We start from the raw sequence: 16,145 nt of genomic DNA, 5'->3' as shown, positions 1-16,145 counted from the left end.
TTGCCTTGGCCAGGTGGCTCAGTTGTTAAGAGTGTCATTCTGTATAATAAAAGGTTATGGGTTAGATCCCTGGTCAGGACACATACGAAGATTGAGGGTTTAATCCCTGGTCAGGGTGAGTTTAGCAGGCTACCAACTGATGTTTCTCTCCATCTCTCTCTCTCTCTCTCTCTCTCTCTCTCTCTCTCTCTCTCTCTCCCTCCCTCTCTCAAATTAGTAATCATATCTCAGGTGAGGATTGAAGGAAAAACAACAATAATGACTTCCTTATAGATATAAGAAATTTTGAGAAAACTGCTAAATTTTAGAATACACCTGTTGAATCCATGTTTATCTATTTAGAAATTTCCTTTCTATTTGTAGATTTAAAACATGATTTTACTGCCAGAGTAGTGAATTTGATTAAAATATACAATTATTTATAATGCTCCAGTTTAAGATTGTGATGCAACTAAATTCATGATACTAAATTGTGATACTCCTAAATTCATCCCCCACCATAGACACACTGAATCTGTAGCTACATACAGAACAACACCCTGTGAATGAAATCCAGAAACTAGCTGTGTGACTTGTACACACTGGACAAAGGACAGAATGCTCATATTGAAACAGACAGAAGGGGCTGTAATGTGACAGCACCATAAACCCCACCCCTGGCACGATGACACACAGACAGGAGGGAACTCCGAACTCCCAGCTTCTCCCTGAGGATCGAAGGGTTTGAACATCACATCTGTTGCCCCCGCTTTTAAGATTTCTCCCTGCATGATGTGCTGCCAAAACATCTAGCTTTGAAAGCCAAGGGGGCTGTGTCCATGGCCCACAAGGCTATCGCAAACTCAGAGACAGTTAATAAAGGTCTCATGTTCACCATGGCTAGACCCTCAGGGCCCAGCACAGAGGCAACAGATTGATTCAAGCTGGTCTTTCTGTGAAAGTAGCATATTTGCTTTAAAAAAACACAGTTTTTAAATTTTGAGTGTAAGCTTCTTATTTTACACACATCTAAGGGCCAACAGTAATACTTTCCAGAGCCCAGAGAGGCCAATGGAAGCCAACTTCATGATCTCTCTATCCAAACACAGGTCACTGATATCCCCAAAAAGGAGCGTTTGTGCATGTCTGGAATCCCCAGCTTTTGTGGCTCCCATCCAGTGGAAACATCTATTGATAGCTTGCTTCCAGTAGCCAGCAGGGCTTGTGTTCATGGATTCAAAGGGAAGGTAGCAAGAACCCTGGCCAGGTAGCTCAGTTGGTTAGAGCATCATCCTGATGTGTCAAGGTTTCAAGTTCCATCTCTGGTCGGGGCACATATTAATACAAGAAATAACCAATGAATGCATAAATAAGTGAAACAACAAATCTCTTTCTCTCTTTGTCTCTCTCTCTAAACTCGATCAATTTTTTTTTAACTTAGAAGGCAGTTACAGAACATTCCATCCCAAAGTAACACAATACACATTCTTCTCAAACACATGGAACATTCTCCATGAAACAGCATATTTTATGAAACAAAAATAATTCATAATAAGTTCCTAATAAGGTCATTAAATTAGTAATCAAAAGTAATTCAACAAATAAAAATCCAGGACCAGACGGCTTCACTTGTAAATTCTGCCAAACATTTAAAGATCAATTAATATCCACATTTCTCAAAATAAAAGGAAACACTTACAATCTCACTTTAAGGGCCAGCATTACTGTGATACCAAAACCAGATAAAGACACTCCAAGAAAAGATAATTACAGTACAATATCCTTGAAAAGCAGAGGTGCAAAAATCCTCAACAAATGTAAGCAAATGGAATTCAACAATATATTCAAAGCATCACACATTATGATTTAGTGTGATTTATTCCAGGGATGCAAGGATGTTTTAACACCTGCAGATCCACCCATGATCAATAACATGAAGGATAACAATCATATGATCTAAGTAGATACAAAAAAATATTTGACAAAAATTGAACATCCATTCACAATAAAAACTCTCAATAAACTCGGTATAGAGGGAAAGTACTTCAATATAATAAAAGCTTGTCATCTATTGAAAGCACACAGTTAACATCATACTCAATGATGAAAAGTGGAAAGCCTTTTCTTTCTAATCAGGCATAAGACAAGTATGCCACACTAGCTACTTTTATTCAACATGTTACTAAATTTCAGGACAGAACAATTAGGCAAAAAATATAAATAAATAAAAGACATCCAAGCTGTAAAGATAAAAGTAAAAATCTGTTTGCAGGCGGCATAATATTATATAGAAAGCCGTAAAGACTCCTCCAATAAACTATTAGAACTAATAAACAAATTCAGTATAGTGTCAAGTTAAAAAATTAATATATAAAAATCAGTTGTTTTATTCATTAATGATGAATTATCAGAAAGAGAAGTTAAAAGATTGTTTCAACAAGAATAAAATACCTAGCAATAAATTTAATCAAAAAGTGAAATCCTAAAAACTATAAGACATTGGTAAAAATAATTGAAGATGCAAAAAATGGAAAAATTTTCTCACGGACTGAAAGAATCAATATTGTACAAATGTCCACACTGCACAAAGCAATCTACAAATTCAATGCAGTCCCCACCAAAATTCCAATGGTAGTTTTTACTAAAAGAAAATAACAATCTTAAAATTGTACAAAATCACCTAAACTACCAATATCCAAAACAATCTTGAGAAGAACAAAGCCGGAGGCCTCACACTACCTGATTTCAAGATGTATTACAAAGCTATAGTAACTCTAAAAGTATGGTATTGGCATAAAAACAGATACACATTATTCTATTCTATTAGGAACAGAATAGGAAGCCCAGAAATAACCCATACATATAAGGTCATTTGATATACAACAAAGAGAAAGAATATACAATAGGAAAGAATAAGCTCTCCAGTAAATGGTGTTGGGAGAACTGGACCGCATGCAAAAGAATGAAACTGGACCTCTATTTTACACCATATAGAGAAATCAACTCAAAATGCATTAAAGAGTTGAATGTACAACGTGAAACCATAAAACTCCTAGAAGAAAACATAGAAGGGCAAGCTCCTTAACATTGGTCTAAACCAGGGATGTCCAACCTTTGTCATCTCTGGGTCACACTGGAAGAAAAGTTGTCTTGGGCCACACGTTAAATACACTGCAACATGTAATCACAAAAAGACCTCATAATGTTTTAAGTAGATTTTCAATGTTGTGTTGGGCCACATTCAGAGCCATCCTGGGCCACACGAGGCCCATGGATTGCAGATTGGACACCCCTGGTCTAAGCAGTGATTTTTTTGGTTACCTTACAAAAGCACAGGTAACCAAAACTAAAACAAATGGGACAACATTAAACTAAATATTTACAGCACAGAAAGATGAACAAAAATGAAAAAAAAAACCTATGAAATGGGAGAAAATATTTGCAAATCATATGTCTGGTAAGGGGTTAATATGCAAATTATATAAAGAACTCACACAATTCAATAGGAAAACAACAATTTATTTTAAAAGGTCAGAGGACCTGAATAGATTTTTTTAAAGAAGACATACAGATGGCCAATAGGTACTTGAACGTACTCTACATAATAATTAAGGAGATTTTGGTTGGAATATAAATTGGCACAGCAACTATGGAAAACAGTATGAAGATTTCTCAAAATATTAAGAATAGACTACCTATGATTCAGCAGTCTAGATCTTAGTATTTAACCAGAGTGAAAAAAACCCAAAACACTATCTTAGTAAGATATCCGCACCCCCATGGTCATTGTAGCATGTTTATAATAACCTAGACATAGAAACGCAACCTAAGTGTCCATGAGCAGTGAATGGATGGATGGATGGATGGATAGATAGATAGATAGGTAGATAGATGATAGATAGATAGATAGATAGATAGATAGATAGATAGATAGATGATAGATAGATGATAGATAGATGATAGATAGATAGAGTAATATTATTAGCCATAAGAAAAGAAGGAGATCTTAGTATTTGCAACAACATGGATAGATGGATGGACCTTGAGGGCATTATGCTAAGTGAAATAAGACAGACATATAAAGCAAATGCTGTATGTTATCACTTATATATGTGTGAATTTAAAAATATCAAACTTACAAAGAACAGATTGGTGGTTGCCAGAGATGAGGGTGGGGGTGGGGTAGTGGGTTAGCAAAATGGATGCAGGTGGTTAACATACAAACTTCCAGTTATAAGACAAATAAGCCCTGTGTATGTGATTACATGGTGAATACAATTAACGATATTATAGTGTATATTTGAAAGTTGCTAAGAGAGTATCTTAAATGTCACCAAGGGAAGTTTTTATCTGGGCATAGTAATGGATATTGAATAAACTTATTGTGGCAATCACTTCACATATATACATGTATTGAATCATTATGGTGTATACCTAAAAATTTTACAATGTTATATGTCAATTACATTTCAATAAAATATAGTACAAAAGCATCTCCAAAAATGACCTATTATTGAATGTCAACTGTAATTGGAAAAATTAAGAAATAAGTAAATAAATTTTTAAAAATTACTTCCACTGTAACTATTAGATATTTATATGTTCTTGATTTTGTTTAGTTTCTCAAAAGCAAATTTTATCTATAAAGGAGCTCTTTGATGTTTAATAGTTTATGTTGTGAATTTTTAAGTGTTATTCTAAGACATGTATTAATGAGATTATAAAACCTGAAAGTCTATGTTCTGTATATTTTACAGCCCTCTAATCATGATTTTAGAATTAAAAACATAATATATGTGAAATATATGTTTATCATGAAATACAATGTAAGTACCAAAAATACTACTTCTTAACTCTTCAGTTTTTAAAAGTGGATGTTTTGAATTTTTTTTCATTTATCTCTACATGAAAGCCTATGTTATATTTGAGCATTAGGGCAAGTAGAAAGTAATGAAGATTATTCTTTATCTTTATACTTTATACTCAGCATAAAGTGATGAAGGTGCTTGGCTGCCTTCAGGAGGTCAGTGACTAGTGTAAAGGGATAAAATTTATTTTTAGCATCTAAGACTATGACAGGGACTTATACCTCTGCCCAGTTCAAAATTTAATAGACCATAAAGTCTCTGGAAGTGACATCAAAGGAAGGGCAGATGAGATCCTCTTGGTCTCTCTCCTTAAAGTTTCAACAATTTGAACAGCTATAATTCAACAAATGGTTCACTGGTCAATACCCAAACACATCTGAGAGAACCATGTATCGAAACATCTGAAGTTCGGCAAGTGAGAACAAATTAGAAAGGTGGGAAAGGAGAACAGAGATGGGCCACAGATACAGCCCTGCAGCCGGGGTTCACGGGCTAGAGCTCACTGCAGTGCTCAGCCAGAGAGGGGAGAAATCAGGTTGCTGCCGGCATTCCCTTAAGCTTGGGAGAGCAAAGAGAGTCAGTGACCATTCCTGCAGGAGGGTGCAGTAGGAGCTGCAGCTGAGTCCAGTAACAAAACACGGAGGTGTGGCCTCAGTTGTCTAGCAATCGGCATTACAGACAAAGAAACAAAGGCAGGGAGCTTGGCCGCTTCCTCTCACCCTCCCAGAGCTCACCTCGGTTAATTCTCCCAGAGCTCACAGCAGGCCCCAGAAGAAGCTGTAGCAACTAGTTTCAGGCTGCAGAGCACATTATCTACAAATTCAAGAACTGGTGTTACAAAAACAATTTTCCCTGAGTGACAGGCACACTCTACAAATAATCCAGGAGTCATGTGGAGACACATAGGAGATGCCCCAGAGATCTAGCAATCATCGTTACTGGGGGAGCAAAGCAACAAAGAAAGAAGCCAAATCCCCCCAGTTCACCCCACTCCTACACATCATAACTGCACTGCCAGCAGCAGCATCTGCCTGCAGGGAACAGCACTGGGATTTCACAGATTTGGAACCCCACCACCCATCAAATCCCCAGCGAGGTTGGTCCCTTGAGACCTAGACCACCGAAACATGGAGGAATTCCCAAATTCCCAGGGAATACAGGCTAATTTCCAACATACACACCCCATTTCACCCCCGAGATTGAAAAGCAAGAGTAGTGTTGGAGAGCTAAAAACCTTGGGGTTCAGCACCCCCTACTGGAAAACAATAGAAAGACTTCATTTTATCGATCTACAGAAGTACTACTCATACATAGATGCATATAAAGGAGGAATCCATCAAATGCCAGGAATAGTCAATATAATGGGCCAGCTCACAAAGCAAATAAAGATTTCTGGTGAAGATGATGGCATAGGTAAACACGGCCTACCTCCTTGCACAACCACATCAAAATTACAGCTAAACTACAGAAAACCATTCAGAACCTTTGGAAACTGAGCTGATGAAAGTCCTACAACTACAAAATTAAAGAAGAAAACACATTGAGACTGGTGGGGGGGGGGTGGAGTTGTGGAACAGGCTAGTCCCACATCCATGTGTGGCAGATAAAAATCAGGAGTGATATCTCAGGGGCAAGGACCCCCCAGCCCAGGGTTCCAATGCCCAGAAGATAAGTCTCCATAACTTCTGGGTGTAAAAACCATTGCAGATTGAGGCTGTGGAAGACAAAGCACTAGAGTTCCAGGCAGTTCTTCTTAACAAGCCCACGCACAACTTACTCCAGCTCACTCACTACCTCTGAGCTCCAGTGCATCAGAGAAGTAGGCACCTTGGGACCTCACACAGTTCTCCCAGTCACCATCAGCTGCCTTGTCATATTTTCCTGAATCTCATCAATGATCTGAAATCTCTTCCCTTTCAAAGGTGATTTTAGTTTTAGGAAAAACCAGAAGTCACAGGATGCAAATCTGGGATCTAAGGAGTCTGAGTCACCTGGGTGATTTGATGTTTCACAAAAAAGCTGCATGAGATCTGCTACATGAGTGGGCATGTTGTTGTGATGAAGCTGACAAATACCAGTTTCCCATAGCTGAGACCTGAATCATCCAAATAGTCTCCACAGAGGAATGTGGAAACTTAATAATGTGGAATGCTTAACTCAAAATCTGATGCAGATTTGCTGCTGTACTTGCCCAGTCATTTTGAATGCTACAGCCACACAGGACACATGCTCACTCAATGGTATCTACCGCTGCCACTTACTAATACAATGAAGTTGTCATTGTTCGCACATGTGCATTGCAGTGCTCTCCTTGGCTGCCAGGTTACATTGATGTCACATAAACCATTCTCATTATATTAACAATGGCTGGACTTTTTCCAGACAGACCTTATATACCATGACCAAGTAGGGTTCATTCCAGTAGCACAAGAAAGTTTCAACATATGCAAACTGATCAATGTAATATACCACATGAGCAAAACAAAGGATAAAAATCATATGATCTTACCAATAGATGCATAAAGAGCATTTAATAAGGTAAAACACCCATCTGTGATAAAAACACTCAATAAAATGGGTATAGAAGGAAAGTATCTCAACATAATAAAGGCCATATGTGAGAAACATTCAGCATATCATACTCAATGGTGAAAAACTGAAAAACTTTCCTCTAATATCAGGAACAAGACAAGGATATCCACTTACCACTCTTATTCAACATATTACTGCGTATCCTAGCCAGAGTAATCAGACAAGAGAAAGAAATAAAAGATGTCCAATTTGGGAATTAAGAAGTAAAAGTATCACTTTTTACAGATGACTTGATTCTATATATAAAAACAATGAAAACTCCACCAAAAAGAAAAAAAAAACTATTAGAAACAATAAGCAAGTGGCAAAGTTGCAGGGTACAACATCAATTTACAAAAATCCACTGCATTCCTATATACTAATAATGAAATTTCAGAAAAGGATATTTTAAAAATTCCTTTTGCAATTACAACAAAAAGCATAAAATACCTAAGAATAAGCTCAACAAAGAATGAGGAGGACCTACATACTGAAAACTCAAAGCATTATTAAAGAGATTTTAAAAGACACAATAAAATGGAAAGATATTCTGTGTTTATGAATTGGAAAAATAAACATAGTTAAAATGCCCATATCACCAAGAGCAATATACAGAATCAATGCAATCCCTATCAAAATCCTAATGGCATTTTTTTAAGAAATAGAACAAAAATAATTACCACAATTCATATGGAATCACAAAAGACCCCGAATAGCCAAAGCAATTCTGATAAAAAAGAACAAAACCAGAGGTATCATACTCCCAGACTCCAAATCATAATACAAAGCCAAAATAATCAAAACAGGTTGGTATTGGCAGAAAAAAAGACACATAGAACAATGAAACAAAATTGAAAGCCCAGGAAAAACCCACATACATATGGGCAAATAATTTTTGACAAAGAAGCAAAAACATACAATGGAGAAAAGAAAGCCTCTTCCATGAATGATGCTGGGAAAATTAGAAAACCACATGAATGAAACGAGATACACTTTGCCCCATTTACAAAAATTAATTCTAAATGGATCAAAGGCCTAAAGGTAAGATCTGAAAAAATAAATTACATGAAAACATAGATACTAAAAGCATGGTTCTTGCTTTTAAAGATTGTATGACTTTGATTCCAAAGGCAAAAATAAATTAATGGGACTATATCGAACAAAAAAGCTTCTGCACAGAAAAAGGAACCATTAACACAACCAAAAGGCAACCAGCCTAATGGGAGAATATATTTGCAAACAACAGCTCTGACCAGGGGCTAATATCTAAAATATATAAAGAAGTCATGCAACTACACACACAAAAAGCCCTAATTAAATTTAAAAATTAACAGAGAACCTAAACAGACAATTCTCCCAAGACAAACAAAGGGCCGATGGATGTATGAAAAGATGCTCAACTGGACTAGCTATTAAAGAAATGCAAATCAAAATTACAATGAGATACCACTTCACACCTGTTAGAATTACCATTATCCCAAGACAGGTAGTAAACAAGTGTTGAAGAGGATGTGAAGGAAAAGGAACCATCATTCACTGCTGGTGGGAATGTAAACTGGTGCAGCTACTATGGAAAATAGTATGCTGGTTCCTCAAAACACTAAGGATAGAGTCACTATATGACCCAGCTACCCTCTTCTGGATACCTACTTGAAAACATTTATTCTTAAAGAAATATGCACCCTTATGTTAATTGCAGCATTATTCACAGTGTCCAAGACATGGAGACAACCAAAGTGTCCCTCAATAAACAACTGGATAAAGATGTGATACATATATACAATTGAATACTACTCCGCCGTAAGAAAAGATGAAATATTGCCATTTGTAACAACATTGATGCACCTTGAGCATATCACGCCGCATGAAATAAGTCATCCAGAAAAACTTAAGAACCATATGATTTCACTCCTATGTGGGATACAAAACAAGAAAAACAGCCAAACAAATAAAAATTTCCTACACATACACAACAGTATGGCGGTTACTAGAGGGAAGGGAGGTGGAGAGTATAGTAAAGGGTAAAGGGGTTAAAATATATCGTGACAGAAGATGATTTCACTTTCGGTGGTGGGCACACAATGCAATATGAAAATCATGTATTATAGAAATGTACACTTAAAACTTATATAATCTCATTAATGAAACTCACACCAATAAATTTAATTAAAAGAAAAAATAAAAACTGTGAAAAAATTTAATGGACCATAAAGATATACCCATAGAATTGTCTGTTGTTTTTTAATTTTTTAAGTAACAAGAAAAAAATTGGATATTTTGTAAGTCGATTGATCTCATTTTACAGATAAATAAGAGGATTTGTGAGATTTAGCTACTCAATGAAACACTTAGGTAATAAATCCAACTTCATAAATAAGTTTAAATTTTTTAATGAAATATTTGACTGGCATGTTTAGGTGAAGGATGATTCTTATAAAGGCAAAGTCGAGGGCCTGTGAGAGTCAGAACAAAGACATTTAGGGCAGCTCATGGAGCTAGAATTAGTTCAGGACATCTCTATCTGAATCAAACAGATACTAGAGAGCAGCCCATCCACGCAGATATTAGAGAGTTTTCATCTTCATACATTCCTTTTAATCACTTTTTATTGGGGTGGCTTGTGACATCCTACAACCCAAGTTAATGAGGGCTCTGGACAAGTGGGGACATGAGTTGCTCCTTCCTGGCTCTGAGCAAGGAGCAGTTTCCAATGTGTGGTTTGGTCTGGGAAGACTTTCATAAGATACCAGGTGGGTGTCAGTAGTGAGCAAATATCTTTTCCCTGGGGAAGAGATTAGCCTCCTCTAAGGTACAGAGTTCACTTAGGATGACAGTGGCTGAGATATTGTGTGAGTTGCAGCCTTGGTTGCCAAGCACCTTTCCCCGCCATCTAATACCACCTCCCACCTCTGAACAACTACTGCTGCATTAAACAAGGACGCTCTGGGCCCAGTGTGGTGTCCTAACCCACCTTCCACTTTCACGCTCTCCCTCTTTACATGTATGAGTGGAGAGTAAACACCTTCGTTACCTTCCCTCATTCAGTGCAAAAAGGTAAGCCATCAATGTATTATGAAACAAAATCTCGAGCCAATTTATTTAATGCACTATGTTTATTTAATGCAGCATAAACATGGCAGTCATCCTCTGTTCCCCTCCCCGATTGGATATCTGAAGACAGCACTGTGCAAATGGACACGACGCTGTGTAACCTAGTGCGGCTGCAACCATCTGCAGCACGGCCCATTCCTCAGCAGCAAAGCCGCCCTTTCTGACACGAGTCTGTGCAATTAGGAAGATAAGGGTTTTCTTTTCCATGTCTCACAGAGGAACTCTCAATTTTATATACCTTCACATGCTCTCCTAGTTCTCTTCCTTTGCTTTTTCCTCTGTCTGGACTCTAGATCATCCCTAAACACCTTTCCTTTTCATTCCCCCTATGTGACATTAAGTGTCATCTAAGTATTGAGATATTATCAAAAATATTTGATTTTAAGTATTTAGATACCTTATATTTTTAAACATAATGGTAATTAAGGTTTTTTCTTCTTTGTTTTCAGTCATAATACATATTGAAACAAATAACAAATACGAAATTAAGAACAGCCTTGGACAGAGGATTTACTTTGCTGTGGAAGATACTGATTGCTGGGCCCGAAATTGCTGTGCATGTTCTAGGCCTTCTACCATGAAAATTTTTGATCTCATGAGCCGAGAGGTCATGACTCTGGAGAGACCACTAAGATGTACCAGCTGTTGTTTCCCGTGCTGCCTGCAGGAGGTTGGTGAGCCCTTACCTGGGTAATTTGTAAAGTAGTTCAACAAGAGTTTTCACCCTGTCTTTGAACCTATATAATCAAATAAGATTTTCTAAAAATTGGTCCATCAGCTGTTGTTTTATGCTTGAGACTAATTTGGACAGGAAGGATGGCAGGCAAAAAACAGTGACCAGTGAGCCCATGTCCTGAGAAGTTTGTCTGGTGGGATTGAGCATCTGCTCAGAGACCAGCCTTCCTAATCTTCCTGATCAGGAGGAGAACTGAGAAGATAAGGCACCTTGGTCAAGTCCCTCACTGGAAGTGGCCAGCAAGAGAGGCCTGGCCAAGGCCAGAGAAGGGAACCATAGACAGACCTAGAATACAATTCCTGGAGCAAGTGTCCAGAAGAATGAGGACAAGAACACATAGTCATCTCACAAGTTTGGCCAAAATATTATGGAACAAACCTAGGAGAGACCGCCTCTGAGAAATCTCAACTCCCGTGTTTTTAAGATCCCCATTTTTAAAAACTAATGTATTTGAGCCTCTGTCATAGAGATATGCTAGGTGTGGGTACCTTCAGGTCTCGGAAGACCAGGCATCTATTTCAAATTACTTGGCATCCCACTGATATACCATGTGGGTCTCAGGGGAGACACCAGGGCACAGAGTTTCTAGGAAAGTTGGCCTTTGCCTACATCCCACTGGCCTGAGAGCAGCCCTGGCCTGGCCAGCCATTCCAGACAAGTAGCTCTGAGTCCCTGCCACAGACAGAGGCACAAGCACATAGACATTTGAAGTCTCATCTGCATTTACTTTAAACAGTTAACTGAAGTTATTCCTATGGCATTCTTTTGGTTTTTATGTCATTTGGGTTAGATATATGAGTACTTGTCTGTAGGAATATCTGAGGAAAAACTGAGAGTCTGAGGAAATATGCTCTAAATGTAAAGAGCACAGTAACACACGTTAGACTCTTGATCTTAGAACACAGCCTAGGAAGGCACCTTTACAAATGACTGTACTGTACTCTCTAGGTCCCCCAGCTAAGAGCAGGGCCAAGATCCTCCCCATGTTCCTTGTAGAACCATTGCCACTCATACTGGGAAATTGAGCCAGTGATCAGAGCTCTTGTTCACACATCTAAGTAACTGTTTTCAATCAAGTATTGCAAATATAGTATCTTATACTTAGAAGTGGGCAAAGGAGCTTAATAGGCAAATAAGACATAAAAATAGCTCACAGATATATGAAAAACTATTCCACATAACTAATTATTAAGGAAATTAAAATCAAAACCACAATATGATATCATAGTACACCTGTTAGGAATACTGTTATCAAAAAAAGACATAATTTGGCAAGTGTGTGGAGAAAATGGAACCCTTGTGCACTGTTGGTCGGAATACATATAAATTGTTACTGCCGCTGTGGAAAAGAGCATGCAGGTTCATATGATACAGCAATCCCACTTCTGGGTATGTTTGCAAAGGAAATGCGACCAGGTTTTCAGAGATATCTACCTTCCCATATTAATTGAAGCATTACTCACAATAATCCAAATATAGAAACAACCTAAATGTCGACTGATGGATGAGTGGATAAGAAAATGTAATATAAACATAGGTATGTACAATGGGATATTACTCAACCAAAGAAAAGAAGAAAACCCTGCCATCGAGACAACGTGGATGCACTTAGAAGGCATTACGCTAAGGGAAGTAAATCAGACAGGAACAGGCAAGTGCTGTATGGCATTGTATAGCACTTATCATATACTGAATCTAAAAAAAAAAGAAGTCTAACTCATAGAAAAAGAGATTTGAATAGTAATTGCCAGAGACTGGGGAAAGGAGGATGGGAAAATGTTGGTCCAACTGTACAAACTTTTAGTTATCAGATGAATGAGATCTGAGTATCAAATGTACAGCAAGGTGACTATGCTGTATATTTGAAGTTTGCTAAGAGAGATCTCAAGCATCGCCATATGAGGCGACAGATGTGTTAACTAACTTGATTGTGGTAATCATTTCATGATGTATATGTATACTAAATCATCACATTGTACCCTTTAAATAAATTATAATTATACTTGTCCATTATACATCAATAAAGCTGGAAAGGAAGAATATTGCCCATTGCAATGAAGTGAGAGCTCGTATTATGATAACGATGATGATGAGGACAACAATGGTGATTTTGTGTTACATATATTCTTTTGCTTTTGTAGATAAGAATCTACTCTCCTCCTGGTACACTAATAGGCTATGTTATTCAGGCTAGGCACGCATATCTGCCTAAGCTTACAATTCAAAATGAGGATAAAAAGGATATACTAAGAATTATTGGCCCATTTTGTGCATGCGGATGTTCATTTTGTGCATGTGAAGATCTTGTTTTTGAGGTAAGAGATGTAATCACTCTAATAGAATTTGATTTACAAATATAAGGAGAATATAATCTTGTAACATGTTACAAAGATATTAAATAAATATGTGTATCCTAATATCTCAAGAGGGAGACAGTGCACTCACATATGTAACTTTGGTCAGAAAGGTAGTTATTAATCTCATTGAGCTTCAGTGTTGATTGTGATAATGGAAAAAAGTGAAGCAGAGCCTTATACTCAATAAGTATAAGCAAAACAACTAACATTGTGGTGGTTTCTGTGTGGAAGTGCTATATATTATCCACTTTGAATATCCACCTTGTCATGGATGTCTGACTGCCAGAGTCTGTGCAGCCTTCCTTACTCTTAAACACAGGCTGTCGGCGCCCTCGGCCCTCTTCAGAAGGTCTGACATCTTTGAGTTCCTACGGAAAGCCCCATGAGGCAAAGAGAGTTTTCAGGAAGATAGTGTAAACTGTGCCACCCAGTTATGCTTCTCTATGGTCTCTGCTTTATCTTAGTATTAAATTGGTTGTTAGAAACCAAAATATATCTGTGTGCTTACTGTATGAAGCAATTTCATTATGGAAGTTTTCCAACAGATGTTCTAGCTGTAAGCCCAAATTAGTTGTAAATCAAGAGATTTTATAACTTAATCTTGATATTATGATTATCTTTGAAAATTATAAAATCCATTAAACTGAGCCCACATTTCCACAGAAAGGGCAAAAGTCTACAACTGAGCAGGGATACCACCCTATAACAAGATGTGGGAATTTTGCCTCTTTCTCATCGTTCTCAGTTTCCCACTATCCTCTTTATTTTTTATGTTATCTGCCTGACTTCCCTAGTTGTATGATTTTCAATTCTGTTACACCCTGGTTATATAAAGATGAATCATTTCCTTCAGTAATTAATAGACTAATGACAGAGATGGATGATTCTAAGAAAACACACACAATGTAAACAGTCTTTATAAAGGCTCTTTTAAAAGGATATGGATAATGTGTATGTTGGTGTGTATGTGTGTTATATATGTATAAGAACTTTATATAGATGTATGTATAACAAAATAGTTCCTCATGTAGGGTATGGCATACTTATCACAGATCCAGAGGAGTAGAAAGATAATCGTTCATTCACACAACGAAAATCACTGAAGTTTACCTGGCATGTATTATTTTGGAGAAATTGGTGAAAACATTAGGAAAGCATTGTGAAATTATTATATTTAATGCTAACTAATTTAGATTTCATCCAGCAAATTTTCACAATAGAATCCTTGGAGAATTCATCGTATGTAATAAACTAACTTCTCTCCTATGCATCCAGAATGATAACCAGGTACCATCTTTCAGAGCATTGAGAAATAGCCATTTGAATCAATTGGTGATGGCAAGAGCGACACCTTAAATCTAGAATTTTGAGTAGGAGAGACTGCTGTGGAACATGGATTGTGCCATTGTTGTGTCAGTAGTTATGGAACCTTGGAGTAGAAAAAAGATAAAAGCCTGAACACAGCAGGAATCATTTAATAGGGAGAAAGAGCATAGAAATTTCATAAGCAGACTGAATGAAGCTGTCTTATGAATATGATGTCCATTGAGGATGAAAGAAAATCTAGAGATGAATCTGATGTCTGAGAATTAAGAAGCTGAAATAATGCCTTTCGCAAAGATGATAATCTTGAAGGAGAAACAGCTGATTTGTGGGAAGCTAGTGGTTTGCATTTGAGTTATGTTGAATTTTACATATGTAGAGGAAAATATTGGGGACTCTTCAGCATACAGATAGTAGTTGAAGCTGTGAGAAGGTTGTTCCAAGTGTGAAGAGAAGACAAGTAGACTTTCCTCTACATCCCATGGAGATTATAAGGGAATCTGTCTTCTTCCAGGACTCTTGGTAGGGAAAAAATATGCATACATTAAACTGATATTCCAATCCAGGCCCCTCTATGAATATGAAATCTGAATTGACAAAATCACTATGGTATGTTTAGGAATCTCAAAACATAAAAATAGATGCTAAGTGGTGATACTGATAGTAGGATCAAATGCTAAAGTTTCACAGAACAGACCCAGGGTGAGGAAGGTGAATGATATACTATTACCAAATGGACCCACCCTTGTGTTCCAGGGGTCCCCCACCTCATACTAGGTTCACCTTGCCTGCCACCAGGGAAAGACATCTCTCAATGCCAGAGACTGGTGAAAAGAAAAGGGATTATTTATTTTAAATGTTATAAAAACTTAAGAGTAATGACTTTATGTCTTCATTGAGATCCCAAAGTCCTTTAGAATACCCACAAATACACAGCCTTTCCTTCCCGCTCTTTCCAGTCCGGGGTACCGTATCTCAGAAAAAGAAATAGAAGTCTGTGGTTCTTCTCTGCCGATGCCGCATGGTCCCAAAAAGACACTACATGGTTGCTGTGCCTGGGTTTAAATCACAGAGCCAATCTTCCTCTGCGGCACCATTTCCTACTCCTCCCACAACTGGCCACAGCTGCCAGCATTCCCATATTTTTCCAGCTTTACTGGGCTGCCATAGTAAGTCTGGGCAGGTATGGCCCTGTGGTGT

General features: G+C 37.5%; 1 protein-coding gene across 1 annotated transcript in view; it reads left to right on the top strand.

Annotated features, from left to right (window-relative positions):
- The window catches only part of LOC112300941 (phospholipid scramblase 1-like), a 42,264-nt gene that overhangs the window by 14,738 nt on the left and 11,381 nt on the right, over window positions 1-16,145 (top strand). The window contains exons 4-5 of the mRNA XM_045192021.2: window positions 10,979-11,199; window positions 13,407-13,580. Of these exons, the coding sequence (XP_045047956.2) occupies window positions 10,979-11,199; window positions 13,407-13,580 (395 nt within the window). The remainder of the gene's footprint in view (window positions 1-10,978; window positions 11,200-13,406; window positions 13,581-16,145) is intronic.

Source organism: Desmodus rotundus, chromosome 2, assembly GCF_022682495.2.
Source record: "Desmodus rotundus isolate HL8 chromosome 2, HLdesRot8A.1, whole genome shotgun sequence".
In the NCBI taxonomy this organism is placed as follows: domain Eukaryota; kingdom Metazoa; phylum Chordata; class Mammalia; order Chiroptera; family Phyllostomidae; genus Desmodus; species Desmodus rotundus.
The sequence above is the reverse complement of the archived record's forward strand: the minus strand, read 5'-3'. Positions and strand labels throughout refer to the sequence as shown.